Source organism: Camarhynchus parvulus, chromosome 19, assembly GCF_901933205.1.
Source record: "Camarhynchus parvulus chromosome 19, STF_HiC, whole genome shotgun sequence".
Lineage (NCBI taxonomy): Eukaryota > Metazoa > Chordata > Aves > Passeriformes > Thraupidae > Camarhynchus > Camarhynchus parvulus.
The window spans coordinates 4,786,416-4,808,931 of NC_044589.1; the positions used below are offsets into that span (position 1 = coordinate 4,786,416).

General features: G+C 43.4%; 1 protein-coding gene across 8 annotated transcripts in view; it reads left to right on the forward strand.

The window, feature by feature from the left end:
* The window catches only part of CUX1 (cut like homeobox 1), a 270,012-nt gene that overhangs the window by 108,501 nt on the left and 138,995 nt on the right, over positions 1 to 22,516 (forward strand). For all 8 annotated transcript variants that reach the window (XM_030962491.1, XM_030962485.1, XM_030962487.1 and 5 more), the window contains exon 4: positions 9,772 to 9,850. In XM_030962491.1, coding sequence (XP_030818351.1) covers positions 9,772 to 9,850 — 79 coding nt within the window. The remainder of the gene's footprint in view (positions 1 to 9,771; positions 9,851 to 22,516) is intronic.

Below are 22,516 nucleotides of genomic sequence, written 5' to 3' on the forward strand. Positions count from 1 at the left end.
TCTGGGTGGTGTAAATATGCTATTGTGAGCAAGACAGTTAAAAGTCATTAATTTCAGAAGTGTAAAATTCCTGTCATTTTGATCTTAAATCTCTGTCTTGCTTTTCCTTTTCCTTGCCATTAACTTGAGGATGCAACTTATTAATGGTTCCCTCTCCCTATGCTGGGCTAAATACAGGACAGAATCAGGAAAGGTTAAAGAGCTTCACCATGCAATCATGACATGATTATTATATATAATTAGCAAGGCATCCCTGCCATCAGCTGTCTGAATAAGCTGTGTTTTGGGTAGGTTATTGTGCTTTACCATGGGTACATCAGTGGATGGATATTTGTACATGAAATCTGAAAAAAAAAATTAAAAAGTAAGGATGTTATTGGACTATGTTAATTCACAGAACTGAAGTTGTGGTATGGAAGTCTAATGTTGGAATCTGTATTTGTGAAGTCATCAGACAGATATTTTAAGGCTGGGAAAGGATTTCCTGAGGTCATTAGCATTCTTTTCATGTGGCATAAGAGCACTGTCCAACAGTAATGCAGTAATCCCTCATTTGGAGAACCCTCTAAGGCACAGACTCCAAAACAACATGCTGGACTTGATGTCTGTGAAAGCCATTTCTCATATTCTTCTCCCAGAGCAAGTACTTTTAAGGGTATTGCCATTCTGATGAGACCACTCTGGCTCCCCACTCAGCTGAATTGCTCTTTAAACTATTAATTTGGTCAGTCAGTAATTTAATAATTTTCCATATGCAGACAACAGAAGCTGAAAATCAGTTTGATGTGCTGGAACTACTAATCATGTCTTTGAAGGAGTACTCTAATAATGTGTGTGCCTAAACCACTTCAGACTTAACGTTCCTTCTGCATTTTGAGAGATTATTCCTGAGCTGATACTCATATTTTTTCTATTTTACCCCCTTTAATTTCCTTATGTTAAATATCCAAACCTAATTAATACAATTTCTTTCCTGTACATTCACTCCATGATGGCTCAATTAGAGCAGCAGTAGAACTGTGGTTCAATATTCAGGCCAACTTCATAATTGAAAACACATTTTCTTCTCAAAAGCTGCAGCTGGTTTGGTTCTGCTCATGCAGAAAAGGATATAACCTTGCATAACATAGGAAATGAACGGTTGAGAGAGAAGCCAAATTCAATTTCAGTCAGATATTTTGAGGATAAGTCCATGATCTATGGAAGCAAGGGAATGAAAAGTGTGTGTATGTGGAAAGCAGCGTGTTCAGCACTCTATTAATCACGGCCAGCCTGGGTGCTGTTGTGTGCCTTGCGTTAGCACTGATGCTCGTAGGGAGGCTGGAGAGCAGCCAAGCACTCCAGAAGTTAACCTCTTAAAGACCCTGAGCTGCTTTCTGTTGAATAAATGTAATTTTGTGGTCAGAAATAAATGCTTGTTATGTAGCAGGAGCTTTGAAAACAACAGCGTGGCAAAGCTATTACAAATTGCTCTGTGTTGGGGAAGTCAACAGCATACATCAAAATCCAGCGCTCGTGTTTGGGCCCAGAGCCTCCCTGCTTTCCAATGGAAGTATCATCAAAACCTTCTATTTACCAAAAGTGAATGTTTTTGGCAGTTAATTCTCTTTTAAAGTCCACTTTTCATCTCAGTTCCGTTCCCCAAAGCAGGAAGAGGTCGTGACCCACTCTTGGGGTAACAGCAGCTCCACAGTGCTTTCATTTCTTTGTTTACAGAAGTGTGTAAATGATTATTTATTTATTTTTGGCTGGCTTGATTGCAGTTTAAACAACATCTTTCCTGAGGAAGGTGATTTAAATATACTCCAGCATCTCACAGGCAGATGAGCTCTCCCTGCTGAGCACATGGCGTGGCTGCTGCAGGGCCAAAAGCATCCCCAAGAGGAGACACTGACCTGCAGGGGAGGGACAGAACTGCAGAGACTCTCAGATACAGAGCCTCTCTTATTATAGCAATAATATCCTTTTCCTTTATATCAATATTATATCAATAATCCCCTTTTCCTTGCTGGGACAGCTCTGAGCTGTGGGGATAACAGGCAAAGTCCCAAACCTTACCCATCCCACCAGAGGCAGTGACAGACACCGTGCACCTTCCCTTGCAGGTTCCTCTCCAACTTGCAGGCAAGTTGTACCAAGACAGCAGAGACTACCAGGGTAACTTTGGGGAGGATCAGCCCAAATCCTCTTATTTTTACATAATTGACAAAGTGCTGAAATTCCTGTTGGCAGCTGGTGGGCTGTCTGTGCCGCTGCCACGCGCTCGGGGGCAACGGGAACAGTGGTGGGAAATTCAGTTTATTCAGGATTCCGACAGGCAGCACTGGTGCAGCTCACAGGGTCAGGAGTGTCTTCTCATCCTCAGGAGAAAAAAAAGAGAGCTTGAAGTGTGCTGGAAGGAATGGGGATGGGAGGGCTGGGCTGGGCGAGGTATTCTGCTGAGTCCCTGTTTCTCCAAATACAGAATTATCTCTGTATTTATTACAGAATTACCTCTGTTTATTACAGATTTTTATCACTATTTTATTTTTATTACTATGAGGCTCTATACAAGCTGGTGTCTGGTCTTGCTGTGTCAGAAAAGAGAAGCAAGAGGGTGATTTCAGTTCAAAACACAAGGAAAAGGGTGCATCTTGGTATTTATGGCACAAAGGTAGTTAATGAGCTCCTTCTTGAACAGATTCCTCTGACCTAATTTTTTTAAAAATACCTAAACAGAAGTTTGGATCATCCATGGGGGAGAGGAGTGATTGTGGGTTCCAGGTCAGCGCCTGGAGGAGAGGTGCATGGGCAGGTGAGGGCACCACTCACATTTGGCTCCTGCTGCTGGGAAGCTGGGGGTGATGTGGGGTGGCCCAGGCTGCTCTGTCCTGGATTTCTCCCCTTCCTCCCTGCCCCATTTCCCAAACATGGCTGGGCTGGCCTGGCCAGAGTTGTTCTCCATCCTTGTGCTCTCCCAGAACCTCGAGGATCAGAAGTGGCAAGCTCTGACATCTCCCTCTTTGGTGACAGAACAAATGATTCGCTGATTTATTCACTAGAAAGATCTTCCTTCAGTTTTGGGGGAAGGTTGTGTCCCCTGTTCAGAGGTCACCTCTTTGTTTTACCCTTTTGGCATTAAGAAAATTCACAACTGGCCTGTGCTGACTTGAGGAGAGAGGCTGGGATGCAAAATGTAGAATTACAAAGGTAAATAATTACTCATTCAATAATTACATAGATAAATAATTATTCATTGTGCAGCCAAATTGGGGCACCCCATATCTGGTTTCACACAAGGTTTTTACACCCCTTAAAATTCAGATACAACACAATTTAACTAATCACTAGCACGCACACTTACTAATTGGAGTAAAATATTGCAAATCAACCTTATTTCCACAAATACAGGATCCAGGCATCCCTGGTTGCTGGAGTTACTGGTTTGTGACACCAAACACTGTGAGGGTTTGAATAAAGTGTCAGAGAGTCTGAGATGTTGGCATTAGCTTGGTGTTCAGGAATATCCTTTATCCTTCCATGAGCAAAGTCCTTATTTCCAGGACCAGGCTGTCCTTTGATTTGTTTTACTTGAGCACGAAAAACACCAAAGCCTCCAGGAAAATTGTAACGTGTCATTACATCAGAGTGTATAAAATGAACTAATATAGACATGAACAAAGTTAATCCACTTTCATACTGTAAAGATTGATTGATAAAAAAGATTTTGGTAACATTTGGCACTCTGAGCCCCCTTGTGCCATCCATTCTTGTCACTGGTTTCGTGCTGTTCCTGCTGATCTGTGCAGAGATGAGGGACCCATGCCATGGGGTGTCCTTGCCCCAGCTCTGGGTTCCACCTCCTCCCTCGTGCTGAGCCCAGCAAATGCACAGCATGAGTCAGTTCAGTTTACCAGCACAATGGAAAATAAATTCTTCCTCTCCTTCCTTAGTTGTTCACCGAGCCACTGAGCTGAATCACACTCCAGCAGCAGGAGGAGGGAGCAGGGCTGCTCCCTGCCTGCCCCACGGATGGGGTGGGAGCTGGGTGAGAGCAGGAGCTGGGAAACCTGCTCTGAAATGCAGAGGGAGGTGAGGAGGGAGGCAGGTGGGTTATCCAAGGCTCCAGGAGAGGTCCAGCAGGGACAGCACAGCTGCTGATCTAAAGGCAGGGTGGCAAACAGAATTTAATCAGAGCTGTGGCTCTGCTGTCAATATCTGCAGGCACATGTTGGGCTGGGCTGTTTTACTGGGAAGGAAGATCAAAGATTGGAAAAGCAGCAAGAAGCTGTCCTGTGAGAACATTGCTCAGGGGATGGCAGCGTTGTTTGTCTGGGAAAATCAGGATTTATCTGGGCATGAAAGGAAAAGGAGGTTTTAAGGGTTCAAGGTTGCAGCTGTTTCACAGTGGAGGGAGCAGAATTGAAAAGTTGAGGTGTTTGAGTCTTTCCTAAAGCTCTCTGCTTAACTTGAGGTTAAACCAACAAAGTTGGTGAGGCAGGCATGCCCTTCCCAGGCTCTTTCCTGGTACCTCTGTCCCAACCCAAGCAGCTTTGTTAAACAGATTGGTGTTGGATCCACTGTGAAGTCCTTAATTCTGTTAAAGAATTTATAGCCCAGCTAAAATCCACGCCATATGCCTTAAGCAACTGCACAGAAATAAATTCTTTATAATTTTGCTTCCAAACTGTTTTAATTGCAACAAAACTAAAAATAAGAATTTTTTACTTTTTCTTTTGTCAGTGGCAAAATAAACTAACAGGCACAGTGAATAAATTTTTATTAATTTGTAAATTACAATGTTATTTTTATAAATGTACTTATTAATATAGATATCTCTTGGTATTGAGAAAGGGAAATTAAGCCAACTGTATTTAAAGGCTTCAAAGCAAGACTGATGCATTAATATTCCTGCTATAGCCACCATTTGATTCCAAGGTAGTTATTCAAGAATACAGCATGGCTTAAAAAGAGGGATGCTTTAATGAGTTGTTCTCATGCTTTTGCCTTTGTCTCATATGATTCTTCCAGTTCTTAATGGTGTTTTGGTAACTTGTAGTAATTGAAGACAAATGGAAAAACTTCGTGATGCAAAACAATACGACAGAAGACGTGTAAAGGGAAAAGGGATGGGTGTCTCCTTAAGGCATCCATTTATTAAAAATCAGAACAGAAAAATAACTTCTCTTTTAAATAATTTATTTTTACTTGATAAATTAGTTCCAGATTATGTGCAGGATAGTAAAAGACATGTTAAGGTGGTTAACAAGAGTGGGAACCGAAGTGGAGAACTATGAGGATCAGTGGAAGAGCTGGGACTGCAAAGTTCATATTTAGCACAGTTGTGTGAACATTTGTGTTTGTGGCACTGAGAGTAAATCACCAGGGCTTTGGTAATGCCAGACAGACACAGCACTGGGAACCCTCACAAAGGAGCTGTCTTTGGGGTGCTGAGTGCAGCATCCCAGCTGTGCTGAATGATCCAAGTGGATCCAAGAGGAGCAGCACATGGGCCAGTCTCGTGCTCAGAGATGTGTTCAAGTGCTGATTCCCCTCAGTTCAGAGAATTCAAGTGTCAGTGCAGGATGTGCTGGCATCTGGCTTCCAGTCCAGCTTCCTTGCATCCTGTTCCATCTTTAAATTCAGCAGCAGAGGTGTGCATCCTTCAGTCCGACTGCAGCCCATGAGGCAATACCAGGTTCATACAGCCCAGAGCATCCCAGCCCTGCAGACCCCTGCTCAGGAGGTTGTGGGGCACTAAACATCAGACTTGAATTAATGCTGAAATCTCCTACTGCATAAAAACTGACAGATCCCAAACTAAAGCCACAGGCTTTGCTTCTGTGCTTCTGAACTTGGCTGGACAGAGCTGAAAGAGGCAACATTCAGATAAACCTGAGTTCAGCACCTTCCCTGGCCTGGGTGCCAGATTTGTGGTGCTTCAGTAAATGTGGAGATAAATCTGTGCAGTTCATTGATGATACTTTGATTTCAGCCAGGTGCAGTGGGTGTGAGACTGGGACCAAGTACTCCTGAACTAGGCTGTCCATGTTTTTGGGGGAGCAAGTGTCAGACAGCAAAGGCAGAGTGGGATCAGACCATGGAGATCTTCATGGCAGGTTGGAAGGAGACGATTGTGGAGGGGAAGGGGAGACACTCAATCTCCAGGGTGATCTTGGTACCCTGAGCATCAACTCAGGAGAGCTCTTGACCTGGGAAAACAAGGTGGATAAAGGGAGGACTGGTCTCAGCCCAGTCTGGCTGCAGCTCCTCCACGTAGCTCTGGTGATGTTTTAGGGATGAAGAGGGAGATGAAGGCTGTGCTGAGCAGGGAGGATTCCTGGTGTCTCAGTTCTGTTATCTCACTGCAGCGCCAGTGGTATTATCAAGACAAATAGGATGCCAAAACTTAAAAGTGAACATATGTTTATGGGGGTGGTGGGGAATACAGAGGTCACTGTTGTTTCTTTCTGCTCAGAGAAGACATAATGGGGCCTGGTTTAGATAAATTAAGATTTGGAGCTAAGCTCGTGTCAAGACAACGCGAGTGTAATTATAAGTTGACTTTTTTCAGGGTCCCTGAAGTTTTTAGAGTCAAATAAAAATGTTCAGCAAGAGTTTTATAACGTAGTTCAACAGTTTTAATGTGAGCTGATTGCAGCTCAGCCTTGCTGGCTCCTAAAACAATTTTACTTTGATTTGAAAAATTTTCAGTGAACTTCCAAATATTTCTATGTCATTTCAGTGCTCTGTTTCCTCTCTCTCTGGACTTCATTTATATTTCGCTATTTTTGATGTCTTTTTCCTCCCATATTTCCTTATTTCCTTATGCACCTGGGTGTTGGCATGCCTAATTATTTTTTTATTCCAGTTAAAGTTGTCACAGTGCTTTTTCTGAATTTTATTTTAAGATATAGTTGCAGTGCTCATTTTTAGTAGAACTTTAAACCAGACAGGTTGATTTATTTTTTTTAACAACTAAAACATAAAACCATATTTCTGCCTAGTGGGATTGTTTGGAATTCTGGTTTTGAATTTGAGGGCGAAAAAAGGTGTAAAATACCTGTGATTTACAAACTGCTTCCTTTGGAAAGTCTCTGATCTCCTTGCAAGATGTTGTTTCAAATCTGGTTTATATTTCCATCACTCTATAACTGGTAAGAAGCAAATAAACCATACCTTCTGTAATACTTAGAGAGAATAAAAGTACAAATGCTCTTTATTAAAATGTGGAAAAACTGTAATAGGAAAACAAATCCATCCTGTTATTTCCCAGAAATAGAAGCATTTTAAGTGCTTTGCTTTTCATAAAAGGGACAAATGAATTTTTCAAAATACAGTACAGAATCAGTGCTGTAATGCTAATTGTATTTAATAATAGTAATTTAAATTTGGCTGCTCTCTGCCTAGCAGCAGCGAGAGAAAATTGTATGTGGGAAACGTTGAAGTCCAGAAGTGTAACATATGGTGTGCTTTGGCCTTCTGAGAGTCTCTGTGCACCCATGAAACAGCTCAACTGCACAAGTGTCCCTGGTGGTGCCCCTTCCTTCTCACCCCATCCCCGAGCGGTGCCTGACACTCCCCAGCATGGATTTACACATCCCAGGGCCTCCCTGCCTTTGGCACTTTGTTCCACAGGCTCATTTCAGCTTCTCCTCGTGTGAAAATGTTCTCTCCGAATTGCTTCTGTTCTCCTTCCCTAATGAGCATCAGTCCATCTGTGATTGCTCAAATTCAGATTATTAAGTGGGATATTCACAACCATCAATCCCTTGCTCTGTGGCAGATCAGATGCCCTGGGAGATTCCAGTGCCTTTCTGTGGTCTTTCTTGATAAACTCTGAAAGAGCAGCATGGCCAGCTCTTCTTGAGAATTTATATCTGCTCTCCACATCCTCCATCACTTCAACATCTGATGCTCATTTATCACTTTTCCAATACCCTTTGATAAGCTCTAAATAGGTCAGGTGTCAGTTACACCACACCTCCACCCATCTCCATAAATTAATGCAGATCCTGGGGGGATGTAAGTGGAATAGGAATTTGGTTTATTTCTTTAAGTACAGCCTTGTATTGTGTTGCCAGAACTCATCTCTTCCCAGCCTCTCTCCGTATCTCCCAAGATTTTCTCACTGCTGCTGCCAAACGCTGCGCGGCCGCTGCCCGTGTCCTTATTTCCCTCCTTGACCCCTCCTCCCCTCCAGGCCTTTTCTTGGCTTATACCTTGTGCATTGTGCTTCTGTGTGATTTCTAAGATTGTCCTTTGGTTTTGTGGCCTTAATCCTGCCTGTGATGATCCCGACAAGTCCCTTTCCAGCCGTGAGTTGATCCGCACCAGCCGTGCTCTGTCCCGCGCTGCGCTCCCACTCCCTGCTTTATTTAATTGCCCCCTCTCCCTTCCCAAATCTTTCCCTTCTCATCACAGAGGCATTTCAGGACAAAGTAAACACAAGTGGCACCAGGGCTGACCCCACAGCACCCTCCTGCTTTATCTCCCCTCCTCTTCCTCTCCCGGGCACGCAGCACTTCCCAAGCCCGAGCGCTGGCAAAGCCCTGCCTTGGTCACACGCTTCCCAGTGCTGCAAATCCCCCTCCTGCAGAATAAAATATCAGATACTTTCCTGAAATACAGATACAGTAAACTCTGGCCATTGTTTCTGCCTTATCTATGAATCAATAATGTAGAGAAAGAATTCAAGGACGTTTTTCAGACAGGGCCTTCCTTTTTTTAGGCCGCGGTGACGTCCGCACCTTTAAATGGTTCCATAATATTCAGTGCCTTTCAAATACACAGAAGAATTGATATCAGGCCTTTGTATCCGCAGTTCTTCAGATCCTTCCTTGCCTTTTATTAAAATATGGGAACGATAATCTCCGTGCCTTTGGTTTCCTGATTTGGGTAAGCTGCCACAGAGCTGTGTCAGGCTTTCCTGTTTCCCTTTCTGTCCCTCTGCTTTGGAGTATTAAATCACTGGATCTGATCCTGAGTCAGTTTGGTTGTTTATTGTCAATATGAAGCAATAGAAAATCCTCTGCTTTCTACTACAATAGGAAAATACATGTTTACAGAAAAAAATTGCTGTGGAATAGGTATTTTATTCTTGGAGCTGTTAAGCTGCCTTTCCTTGTTCAATGGAGTTTTAGATGAAAATACAGACGTAGGGGGAAAATAATAAAATGATAAAAATAAATTCTTAGATGAGTATTGTGTATGTTACAGAACACAAGGAGAAGCTGGTCAGAGGAGCTCAGGAGTGCAGGCTGTGCCTGAGCTGTATTAGAAAACTTCTTTGCATGTAGAAGAGTCACAGTTATTTAGTCTTAAGTATCACAGGGTGCTCAACAAGTTCCTTTTTCCATCTCCTCACGGGCTTATTGGAAATAATAGAAAAATCTATTTACCACAATAAAGGCAGAGTGGGACATCAGAAGTGGCTGCAGTTCCGTTTGCTGTGCTAGATTCTCAATAAGTGGTAAAGGAAAACAGTTGTTGAGCAGAGAATCTGCCTGGCAAGTACCAGGCTTTTTACAAAGATTTAAAGTAAAGAATCACAACAGGCAGGAGTGGTCATGAAAATATTGATGCTTGTTATTGGGCTGAAAAATGGACTTTATATTCAGTACAAATGTAGCAGGAACAGACTGCTTCTATAGGAGCTATACAGGAGACTGGGTTCACTTTTTTATGTGCTTACTAGTTTTACATGAAATTATTAATTTATATTTATAGCTCTGAGTGTGAGAGTTGTATTGGAACAAGTCTTAAAGCTTCTTTTCTCATCTCCCCTTTTAGATTGATGCATTGGGTAAACGAAGCAAAGAAGCAGAGGCAGCCTTCTTGAATGTTTATAAGAGATTAATTGATGTTCCAGGTAAGCTAATTATTCCCTTATTCTGAGAAACTAATGGTTCATGTTTGTGTGAATGCTACTGGGCATTTTTCCTACCTTTAATAAGGGAAATACGAGCAATGGCTTTGTTCTGGAACTGACAGACTCCTGCATTGTTTCTAATGGAGAAAACTGTAACTGTGGCACATTTCAGGACTTCTCATTGCATCTACATGTCAATGTTTCTATTAATCAATTTATATTATTATGATACTCTGTGTTCCTCAGTATTTTGTTCGTTAGAGGGTTCAGACAATTTTAACAAAAAAAAAAAGCATCTCGAAGAAAAAGCAATATTTGTACTTTTAAAGAATAGAGAAAACTTTTCATCCCTTCCAAGAAAAACAAAAGAAAAAGCCTCACTGAAAAGTAAATCACTACCAAATTTCAGTTCTCTGCAGTGTAAGTGTGATCATAAATTTTATTCAAAGGCCTTTATTGTATGTGTTTTCAACTTCCCTTTTGTTTGGCATATGAACTTTCTTTGTTTGGCATTTGGTTTCAGTTCATTTCTTTTTACATTTTGGGAGTTGATTTTTTTTGTTTTCCCCAGTGGTAAATAAATAACTGCCTGAGCAGATTTTTCTTTTTGCAGCTGTACCCACAGCTGAGAGGGGGTGAGGAGCCCAAGTCTCCACTGCCACATCTTGGCCTGACTGAGTTGCTGGCACATGACTCTGTGTGTCATTTTATAGTTTTATAAAACCTTAACATTATATATACATAATATTTAAAATACCTCACAAGGGGTTTTGAGGTGTAATTAATACTTTTAAACACTTTTAAGCCTTCATAGTACCCTGGCCTTTACTGGTTTTACCATTTAAGGAGCGCATTTCATGCATGCTTCAAATAAAAATTAAATTTTTAATGTTTTAGTTTAATGATTAACTAGTTGAAAGGTCATTATTTTCAGATGCTCAGTGTGAGCCAACAAATGTATTTTTTTATGCTGTCCCATTCATAGTTGAGCAGTGCCCAGTGTAGGGATGCAGGGACTCACTATGGTCTTCCCGGGCCACAAAAAAAATGGAAATGCCTTGGAAATGTTGTTTTTAGATTAGTCAGCTGTGGTCTGTGAGTTTTCCTTCACTTATTTCCTGCTCAGACTCTCAGTAACATTCTGCTGAGCACAGAACAGCTCCCTTTGCCCCCCTCATGCCATGGGGGGAGTGGATAACTCGGAGAGGGTCCCAGTTGTCACGGGCAGTCTGCCTGGCACGAGCAGTCTGGGCCTGGGATGGGCACCCAGAGCTCTGGCTTGGAAAGAAACCCCCCCCATGGAAACATTCCCAAATATCTGCAGCCTGGGAGTCCAGCATGAGCGCTGGGGAGAGGCACTGCAGCCCCTGCATCTCCACACTAACACTCGCTGCAGCTTCCTGCCATAATTTGGTAGGAAGCTGAGTAGGTTTGAGTTGGAACAGTCTGGCTTCTTTCACGACTGAGAAGTGGTGTCAAACAAGAGCTGTGTGGGATCCTTGGTGTGCTCTTGTGCAGAGGCTTCTTGCTGAAGCCTGGCACATCACAGGTGCTGGGATCTGAGCAGCAGATCAGACCAAGCCTTGAGGAGAAGGTAGGATTTATATCCCACCCACCAGGATTTATATGAAATGGTGAGGGACTTTGTCAGGACTTCTTTGTAGGAGAAAGAATTTTCTCTTTTCTTTCATATGCAGGAGCAAAATTTACAGCCCTGCTCCCACACCCCACAGCCTCTCTCCTGCCCTGCCGTCCCCTGCGCGTGCCTTATGTCACCTGTCACAGAAATATTTCTTTGATATTCTTAATATACATAAAATCTTCAGCCTGGCTGAGTTGGGAGTGCAGTGGAGTCCGTGGGATGAGAAATACCTCCAGGTTTTATGTCTATGCTCTTACCTGGAGGTCTGAGGTAGAAGTAAATTCCAGGTTCTCCAAGAGGTGTCCAGTCAGTCTCCTGTAGCTGCTTGCACGTAACAAATACTCACAGTTTACAACACACGCTGCAAGGAGAAGGAGAACAGCCATTAGGAATGTATGGCGCTGCTCTTTGTCACTCTGCTTCATTGTGTTGCTCTTTTTTTTTTTTCCTTCTCATCCTGTGTAGTCTGCTAGGTTGGGCAGTATCCATGGAGGGCTGGGCAGTGTCCATGGAGGGTTGGGTGGGTATCCATGGAGAGCTCTTCTTTATAAACACCCATCAGTATTCATTTATCACATGTGCTGCTTTGCCTCCATGTGGCTTTACATATCTTTTGACCTGTTCATTTGGTATTTCAAATATTTAGGTACACTTTTAGCTCCCCAATGCTGCTGTGTTTTCTTTTTGGTGTGAGAAGGGAGGATGATGTTTGGGGGAAGCTATGCCTGGAATGCTGCAGAGTGGTTATTTAGCATTAAGCATCGCTGTTACATGACAAGGGTGCAATTTTATCAGACTTTCAATATCCTTTATAGGACCATATAATAATTGCAGCTGAAGTCTAATTCCCAGCAGCCAATTTTATGGTTCTTGAGGAAAGCGTGTATTTCTCTCCTCAGTAATAATGTGCACACTTTATATAATTAAAAAGGGCTTCTATTTTAATTTTACTATAAAATGATCTGTATTGAAACTCCAGCTACAGTGCTTTATGGATTCGGCAAAGTTTAATCATTTTCTTTCCTGACCTGACCAGAGTTTTCACTCAGGCTCACCAGTAAGGAATTTGTGGGAAGGGTGGTATTTTACTTGTAAATTTTCCTATGTACATCAGGGGGCTTCTCTTTAAAAGATAAAACAGACCTTTTTTATATCTCTCTCCAGCTTTATGATGCTGTTAAAATAGCATTATCATTGCTTTGTGCTGCGAAATTTATCCTTCTTAAAGGAAAGCACATGTCAAGGAAAACATTTTGGTTTATGTACATTCATACAGCTCAGATCATTCTGTCTTGCTCGAGACTGAACATTTTTAATTAATGGAATTAATTTTCTCATTTAATTGCCTTATTTTCAGTATGCAATACAGAGCAAGGGAAAAGTGAATCCTGCCACATGAATTGCACTAATCAACAAGGTTGTCACAACTTACCTTTAAAAATAATGTGAATATATTTATTTTGAAGTAAAGGGAGGTTGGGTCTGTGTTTTGAGGAAGCCTTCTTCCATCTGTTCAAGATTCCTTTGTCTCCAGTTTTATAAAATAAGTGTATTATGTTAACACCCTTGGCTTTTAGGGTCTTAATCTTGCAAGCACTTAAAGCGAAATTGGAGCCTTGTTGTGTGTTTGGAGGAGTGGTGTTGCCTTGCAGAAACAGTATATTCAAAATAATTTTCTTTTTTTTTTTTCTCCTAAATCTTTAAAGGAAAAATAGTAAGCATTAAAAATGCTAAATATTTTTATTTCAAAAAGGAACTGTGTTCACTACTTTATTTTTTTTTAAAAACAAAACTTTGGTGTAATTTGCAAGTAAAAGTTCAAATGTGGAGACCAAGGGAATGCCAGGTGTCAGTGTCTGGATAAATTGGTTAATAGAGTGTTCTTTCTGCAAGGGATCACTGCAGTTACAGCCCAGTGCCACGCTGGATTTGCTCAGTATTTTGTCTCAGTATTGCTCCTGTGTAGGCAGAGAAACAATTCTGCCTTTAAACACAAATCTGCTCTCTGGATGTGGCACAATTAAACCCAGTTGGGTTCAGTCTGGAGAACAGGAAAACACAGAGTTTTTTCAGCATATGGACATTTGAGAGTGAGGGAAGGTTAATGCAAACTGTTTGTTCTTCGTTTGGAGGGGCTGTGCTGCCTTCCAGGGCTGAGCCAGAAATGGGTTTCGTTTCTCCTTAATGGGAATGAGAAAATTGGTCAGGAAACCAAACGACTCTGGGGGTGTAAAAGGGGATGTGTGTGGTTTTATTGGAGACTCTTCCTGGGTCTGTGCTGTGATCAGATTGGGTGCTATATAATGTGTGTGCTGTGGGCTTTAGCTCAGAGGACCTGCTGTCGAAGGGAAGTATAACAAAAAACAGAGAAGGTAAAAATAAGATTTTTTTTTAATGTGCCCTGTCAAAACAATCAAAAGCAATAACAGTGAAAGATGGCTGAAGTGGAAATTTTATCTTTCCCTTGCTCCTTGCCATCATAAATTGCACACCCAGCCGTAGGGGCTGTGTCTCACAAAGGGGTTTGAAGGAGGAGCAGGCTCCTTCCAAAGGAGTTTTCCACGCATCTCACTACATGTTGTATTTTAGTCTACACACAGCCCCAGTTCAGCTTTGCAAATTCCAACTGCCCTGCATAGAGTGTTCTTTTTCCAAGGAATGCTTTACCTGAGAAAGCACAAATTTCTTTTTGAATAAATGATCAGTAAAACACTAAAAAAGTGCAAGGGAATTACTTCTGAAGGCAGAAAGGAAATTTATTTGCAGTGCTTGCAAATAATCAGACATTTATCAGCCTTTGCCTTTTGATTATTTATAACTCACAACCCTCTTCAGACTTGCACTGCTGTTTGGGCTGTGAGAAAATTTCATTTAAGGTGAATTTGATCAATGTCCTGAGGTTAAAGGTGATGCAAGAGAAAAACAGGTTTGATTTTGGATTTCGTTGGGGGTTTTTTCTCCCAGAAAAATTATCTGCTGCTTATGTTGGAGGTGATAAATGTGTATGAAGTTGTTGTGTTTGTGTACATCCTGTGACATGTTTGGATTTTTTGGGAAAGTGTAATGTTAAGCAGAAAGGTTAATGGTAAGAAAGTCTGTATAATAAAGACTTTTACAGACCCAGATGACTCATGATGTGCTAAAATTTCAACTTGGGTACCCCCAGCCTTTTCTGCCTGTAGGGAGAGCTGGGTGAATGTAAATTTAGGGGATAAATAAGAGAGGTGAGGGAAAAGAGGTTCACTCTGAGGGACTTTTAAGCACATCCCAAAGCAGAATAGGAAAAAATACCTTGAAAAAGTTAATACTAAGAGTACTCTTGTCTGAGATGATGGTTAATTGGTTGGCAAAACTGTCTAAAGAGCAAGACCAGGTCATAGTAAACCTTGAGTTTGTGGTACATCGAGGCTGAACAGCACAGACCATTTTTGAGAAATGTTTGGTATCATTGCAGTGTGAAAAATTTTAGGCAGTTCCTCATTTGTTAATAATACATGTCAAAACTGTCACCTCTTTCTTAATAAAATATGTTAGACTAAAACAAAGGACAGACCCATAAAATGAACAAGTTTATGGATTTGCTGCCCCAGACTGTACAAGGGAAATGCATATTCATAATGTGCCTTTTCTCAGCCTTAGAGGGAAAGGAAAACAATATTACAGTGAGTACTCTCACGGGGAAAGGAAGCAAAATGAACTTGCTCACAGACACAGAAGTGGCACAGACACCCCTCAAACGCAGCAGTCGGGTGTCTTTCTAAACACACTTGAAAATCTGATAAAATTAGGCAGAAAATTGAGCATCGTTAATACTGGAAAGAGTGAAAAGCCATAAACCCCCGTGGCTGCAGGCAGAGATTTAGCTGCTGAGTGGATCCCATCTGAAGCCAAAATCCTTGATGTTTCACCTGCGTGTTTAGAACAGGTAAAAAGAAAAAGTTGCACAAACAGGAAAATCTGCAATCTCAGTCTGTACCTTAAAAAATTATGGACAGTAGAAATTCAGTGATTCTCCCCAAACTGTTCTGCAAATCTTCAAGGAGTGGGAGTGAGAGGGACAGTTTAAAGGACTGGAGAGGGGAGATTTGAGCAGAGTTCTCAGAGGGGCCGAGCTGCCACCGTTTGGTTTTCTAGAATATCCCGAATCTCCCGGGATGCTGCTCCAGCCTCGGCAGTCCAGTGCTGAGGAATGTACAAGTAGCTGAAAATCACTTCAGCCTCCTTCCCCGTGGGGCTGGAATCCCGAGCCACTGCACAACGTGCAGTTGGGGATGTGTGCACGGTGGTAGGGCAGCACTGTTAGTGTTACACAGCTATTTTGAGATGGAGCACAAAGTCCTGGCCAGTTCCCATCTTTAGAACTCATTCACTTTATCCTTCTGTTTTGAAACCCGTGTCAAAATAACTGAAAATATTTCTGTTACCTGAATATGTGGCTTGAAGTTGGGCTTGTCTGATCACATGCTTGCTTTTTTTTTCTCTAGTTTTTCTTGTTGAATTAATAATTGGATAAATTCCTTTGTAAAAGCCGGAATAAATATTCAGAGGAAGAAATATCCCTAAAGCATTCACTTTAAAAAATTTATTGTGTGGTTGTCAAGCCCTATTTTACTTGGTAGGCTGGAGGCACGGAAGGAAGAGGGGAGGTGCAGATAAGGGGAAGGATGCCGTGAATAGGGGCAGGAAGAATGTTGGGCAGAAGGAGATATCCCAGCAGATATCCCTGTGGGAAGGGGCTGTGCTCACCTGCAGGGTGTCACCGCAGCCCTTGGGAAGATGTTGCTGCAGGGAGAGGTTTAGAGCAGCCCCAAGGCCCCTGACTGGAGCAAAAGGCAGAGCGTGCTAGGGAGGGGGAGTATTGGACTTTCTCGGGTGCAGGAATGTGAACTGGAATTAGAATAAACCCCAGCTTTCAGAGGGTTTATTGCTAAGTCTGTTCAGAAGCTTTCAGGAGAAAGAAGGGATGAATATAGCAGAAATGCTTTCAAACATAGGAGAAGGCTCTTTTTTCTGTTATAATCTCAAAGTAGAAGTGAAACTTGAAGTACAAGTGTTTTTTCTGTAACCGTCCTTTGCACTGAGCTCGAAGTGTGAGCAGAAATTCCAGTGTCCTGGGCCATTACTAGAACACTAACAATCAAACTGGAGCCTTTTCAGTTGCAGTGGCTTCTCTTGTAACTCATTAGGTTCTTTTTCAGCTGACAAAGCGCCATCAAATACTGCCCTACCTATTATGCAAACCCCACGTTTAATATTTAAAACTTTTCTGAGGATTTACTTTGGTTACTCCTTTGAAAATAGAGGGAACTGCAGTGCAGTTTGTGAAGGAGTCGATCATTTACTCTGCCTTACGTGATTTTACTTGACTCTAGGATAGTGATGCATCTCAATCTGGGGCATCTTTCTGGCAGTAACCATTCCCGAGCCGGGTGATAAATAAAGGATGTTTTTAAATAATAGCCCACAAGACGTAAGGACCACACTCCGGGAGGGATCTGTATGATTGTGGTCACATTGCCTGCACACCATCCCGTGCTGTTTCATTTAACCCTGCGAGCTTTGGGGAACTCGTGCCGTGATTAATGGGGAGGAAAGGCGCCGGTCTGCTGCCACTCCCCCGTCCCCACGCAGGGGGGTCCCATCACTCTGCCTTTGCTGCTTCCAGAGGTCGGCAGAATTTGGGATTCGGCTTTTTTCTCTTCTTTTTTTCTTTTTTTCTGGTAAGGAAAATTGGAGTCCCTCACCCTCTTGTGGGCACTTTGAATTCCCCGGTTCAGCCTGCACAGAACGCTCTGACAGCCGGAGGGTGAGGAGAATGCTGTTAGAAAGTGGGGGGAAAAAATAAAAGGAAGTCACAGATCCCAGCCCTGTGGGATGGGAGAGTAAGAAAATATGTATAATTCTTGATTGAAGGTAGAACCTTTTCATGGTTTTTATGAAGTGAGGAGTTGGAGAGATGATGAGCTTTGTTTCAAATGGAATTACGGCTATAACTCTTCTGTCCCTGGGCTACCAGAGTCATAGGGGAACGGGAGCAAAGCTATCATTTATTCCATGAAATCTTTGTCTCAGTCTCTCTAGGCTATTTCAATTTACCCCTGAAATTTCTGGGGAATAATTAATGAATTAATTAAGTATGCTGTGAGGTGTTTGAATATTCAAAAGCTACAATGTAATTATTATTTTTTCTAAAACACATTTTCAGATTATTTTCAGACATGCAGTCTCCCACGAAAGCAGTTACTACATCAGAAGCTCGTGGAGTTTTTCAGGGTCTGTAATCCAGGGATCATTCTCCAGCAGGAACAATCCCTGCAACGAGCAGAGTTGCATTTAGGAACAAGAAAAAACTTCTTTTACTTCACGACCGAAGTATTGTGACAGCGGGGCTGAACTCGTGGCTCTTTGAAAAAGTTAAATCGCGTTAATAAAGTTGTGTTTTAGGAGGATTATTATTTTTTCCCCTCCCTTATCGTTTTGTGTGGGCGTTTCTGGTGAGTGATCACCGAGAGCTTTGCTTACAGCAGGGTTTGGGCAGCAGAAATTCAGTCGCGTTGAAAGAGACGCGTTGCCTTCCTTGAATTATTTTTAGATCCCAACCTTAGGAAACACATTTCCAGTGATATAAATTATTAATTGCCCCTGTAGTTCTGGCACTGTTTCATAACTTGCTTTCTTATCGTTTCCAGTGTTACAGGCCTGTAAATGAAGAGGGAGGAAGGGGGGGTTATTAAAAGGCAAGTCCTTTGTTTTGGAAGAGGCTCTTTAGGAGCTCCAAGTTATGATACCAAAGGAATAGATTCAAAGGAAAAGAGAAGAGGTTTAATTTAGATATTAGGAAGGAATTGTTCTCTGGGAGGGTGCTGAGGCCCTGGCACAGAGAAGCTGTGGCTGCCCCTGGAAGTGTGCAAGGCCAGGTTGGAGAGGGCTTGGATCAGCCTGGGCTAGTGGAAGGTGTCCCTGCCCATGGTAGGGGATGGAACAAGATGAGCTTTAAGGTCCCTTCCAACCAAAACCATTCTGATGCTGTGATTTCTATGAATGTATTTCACCAATAAGCCGAGAACAAACCTCGGGCAGCGCAGAGCAGAGCGCTGTGCTCTCGTGCAGCCCCTGGCCCATCCGTGGGGGTCTCACCGTATGGAAAGGCCCCGTTTGTGGTGATTTTACAGCGTGTGAGGAGCCCCCGGGCACCGCACCGGCGCCCGCGGCCGCCGCCCGATCCGCCCGCGCTGCGGTCCAGGCCGGGCTTTGCCGCTCTCCCCGCCGCGCTCCGGGCCGGGGCCGGCCGGGTGTGCTGGGGGTTCCTCCGGGCTCCGGGCGGTCATTCCGGGGTCTCGATAGCCCCATTGGGGGTCCGGACAGCACCTCTGGGGGTCCGGACAGTCCCTTTGGGGGTCCCTGTATTCCCTCCCGGAGTCCGGGCAGCAGCTCCGGGCCGTTCCTCCGGCGGTTCCTCCGGGGTCCCGGTGCTCCCTCCCGGCGGGGCTGTCAGAGCCCGTTCCTCAGGACTGCTCCCGCCCAGCAGCGCTCCGCAGCCCTGGGCTTAAACATATATATTTGTATAAATATATATGGGGAGAGAGGGTAATTTGGCCCTGCGCACTACAAATTGTACATTTAAACAATGACACAGTTTTTCCACTCCGTTTGGCAAACCCTTCGGTGTTGTCGGGGGTCCTCACCCCTCGCGGCAGCGACGGCCACGGCCGAAGGGTTAAACATAAACTTTAAACATTCCCTGTCCCGCAGGAGCTCCTTTTCCATAAGCCGAGGTGGGCTTTTCCCCCCTCTCCTTAAATAACGAGGGTGGTCCCAGCATACTCTATATCGAGACAGCTTTTCATCAGTTGCTCATCAGCATGCTAATTGCTGTATGACTAATTATGCCCTGAATTCCAGTTGATTTTCTTAATGAGACAGCTGGGTTAATTATGTAATCGTATGATTACATTAGCCCAGAGTGCCCTGGCGAAAAGGAAGGCGGGCGGGAGTGGGATGGCAGCGGGCGAGGGGCACGGGGGCAGCCGTGGCCATTTCGGCCGTAATGATCGGGGAGGGCAAGGCTGCGAGAGCGCCCGCGGTGTAAACACGGGATGGGATTGCTGGCACTGGGAGCTGTGCCTTCCTCAGCTCGCAGGATGGGCGAGGAATGCAGGTTCTTCAGCAAAATTCACTTGGGAAGTGCAGGCGGTCAGCGATGGCCCTGCTGTAACTCGGGGATTGAGGGTGGGTTTGGGATGAGCGATGTGGGGTGGGGGTTGGAGTGGAGAGTCACTGAATATCCTGGGCTGGAAGGGGCCCGCAAGGATCATCAGTCCAACTGGTCCCAGTTATCCCACCCTGGGCATCCCTGAGAGCATTGTCCAAAGGCTCCTGGAGCTCTGGCAGCCTCGGGCCATGCCCATTCACGGCAGAGCCTGGGCAGTGCCCAGCACCCTCTGGGGGAAGAGCTTCCTCTTGATATCCAACCTGAACGTCCCCATACACAGCTCCAGCCATTCCCTCCTGCTGTCCCTGGTCATAGAGAGCCAAGATCAGAGCTGCACACCCCAATGAGTCTCCCCTCAGTCTCCTCCAGCTGAACAAACCAAGTGCCCTCAGCCAGTCCTTGTTCGGCCCCTTCTGACCCTTCACTGTCTGCTGTCCCTCCTTTGGACACTCTCTAACAGCTTTAAATCTTTCTTACATTGTGATGCTCAAAACTGCACCCAGGGTGATGAGGGGCTGCCTCGTGTAATGCGTAATTCAGGCAAAATCAATCTTAGTGTTTCTTGTAAAATTGTTTGTGAAGTCAGTACTTACATACCTAAACAGCAGCAGAAAAAAAAAAGGTTCCCTTGCCCTGCTGCTGAAAAAAGATTCATCGTCAGGGCATGTGCGTGGTGGGAGAACAGCCTGAGAGGTGTTGCTGTGGCTGTGTCTCACCAGCTCGCTTGATGTGAAGTATTAACTGCTGTAAAAATCACTTCACATTTGTAACATTAATTGTTTTCATGTCTGTGTCCACTGAGACGTGTCCATCCTCCTCCTTCGTGGGTACAGAGGCTCCTCTGCCAGGGCACAGTGAGGTGTGTGCCAGCAGTGAGCAGGGATGCGCCCAGAGCTCTGCAGTCCTGGGGAAGGAGAGGCAGGAACGGGCTCTGCAGGGTTGGAAATTCGGCAGTTTCTGTTTCTGCTCTGGTGGCGTGGAGGAAACCTCGTCAGGGATCGGATCCAGATGTGCTGGGCTGCCTGCAAGTACAGGATGCAAGGGGCTTCTCTGTGGGTATAGCATGCAACAAGTGGATTAGGAAAAACAAGCAGAATAGGAAGCAGGAGGAAAAAATGCACTAAATTTAGTGTAAAAATAGACATCTCAGTCTACTCTTAGGCAGTAATGATCTTGCAAAATGCTTCTTCAAGTTCTGGATGATCAGATCCCTTTTACTAATTTTCTCTTTTTTTTTTTTTTTTTATTTATCCTGTGCCCAGCAGGGATTCTGGAATTTCACAAGAGAAAATTCAAAGCAAGGGAATAATGTATGATGAGGTTTCCATATTTCAGTGTTCAGCGAGGTGATTTTTCTCTCTTACAGACCACAGAAAGGGCATTTCCTTTGCTGCCTCTCTCTGTAAGCCAGGGCCAGTTGATTTTTTTGAGCCGTGCATGCCTGTTGTTTGTGTAATGAAATGAAAGTTTTGGTCCATTGCTTGTTTAAAAATTCAGTGACCTCCTGTTAAATGACATGAAACATACTTTGCAAACCTGGTTAATATAAAAAGGTATGCTTTTCCATGCATGCATGTGTTGGGAAAAGGAGAGTATTTTTATTTATTTTTAATCCGCTCCACTCAGGTAGGAAAAAAGCCATTGTGACTCTAAGGTTTATACTTGTTTCAGGTTAATTGGTGTTTATAAATACTCCAGAAATAACAGGTTTTTAGGCTTTTCAAGCTAAAAGAGCACGTTGGAACTTGCCATGAGAAACGATTTTTCTCTCAGCCCGAAATGTCTTGGTTGGTCATTTTATTGTCATACAACGATTAGTTTTCTTTAATGCAGTTTATAAAAATTAAGTCTAAGAGGTGCTTCACCCATGGATTTTTTTTACATGTCCTCCAGCAGTATTTGGTGGCTGCAGGCCATTAGTCCTTCAAATAGGCTCTAGTGAAGTTTGAAGTTTAATGCACAGAGACTTTTTTTACATTTTGTTTGTTCTGACGCTGTTTTGCTACTTGAACATTAACCTTTAATAGAGCTAAATTAAATATACATGTCCTGATGAATAATTATGAGATTGCAAGCATTTTCATTTTGTACACAATGCTTCTCAGGGATTGCAAATTTGACTAAAGATTTAGTCATTATTCACTTTATAATGCCCATGTTATTTTTGTCTTTTAATTCTTTGCTGATTTCAATATAAAAAGCCCTGTGTATTAGGAGCAAAATACCTCTTGTGCGTGTCCTGGCTTTTTAGAATGTTAAAATGAGGGTGGGGGAAAGTGCACCCACAATTTTGTCAAGTTCAGTTTCTTTCATCACTATTTCACAGAAATACCCACAGCTGAAGTTTAAGATCCCAGGCCCGATAGGATCCGTGGTTTCTGTAACAATTTCAGACGTGGCCAGAGTGAGACAATCCGGCCTTTCTTTGTGCTCAGCAGATGAATGTCCCAGGCTGGCTCTTTGGGGGATGCTGAGCTGCAGGAGTGTGACAAAATGGTCCTTGCAGAGGAAGGTCAGGGACCTCCATGGGAGCAGGGGAATGTTGTGACAGCCCACACCGTAATAGGACCATCCATAAATACCGCAGAGCCTCCAGCTCGTGCTACTGCTGCCACTTCAGCTCTCTATTTAATTCCTTACCTGTACCCCCCTGTCTCTGCCACAATAACATTTTAAGTTTGATTTATTATAAATATTTTAATACAGATAATAATAACGAAAAGTATTTGGCCTAAAAAGCATAAATGAAAAAGCTATGTAGTCATAAACTATGTATGTACAGAGAACAGATGACAAGCAACCTAGATTTTGT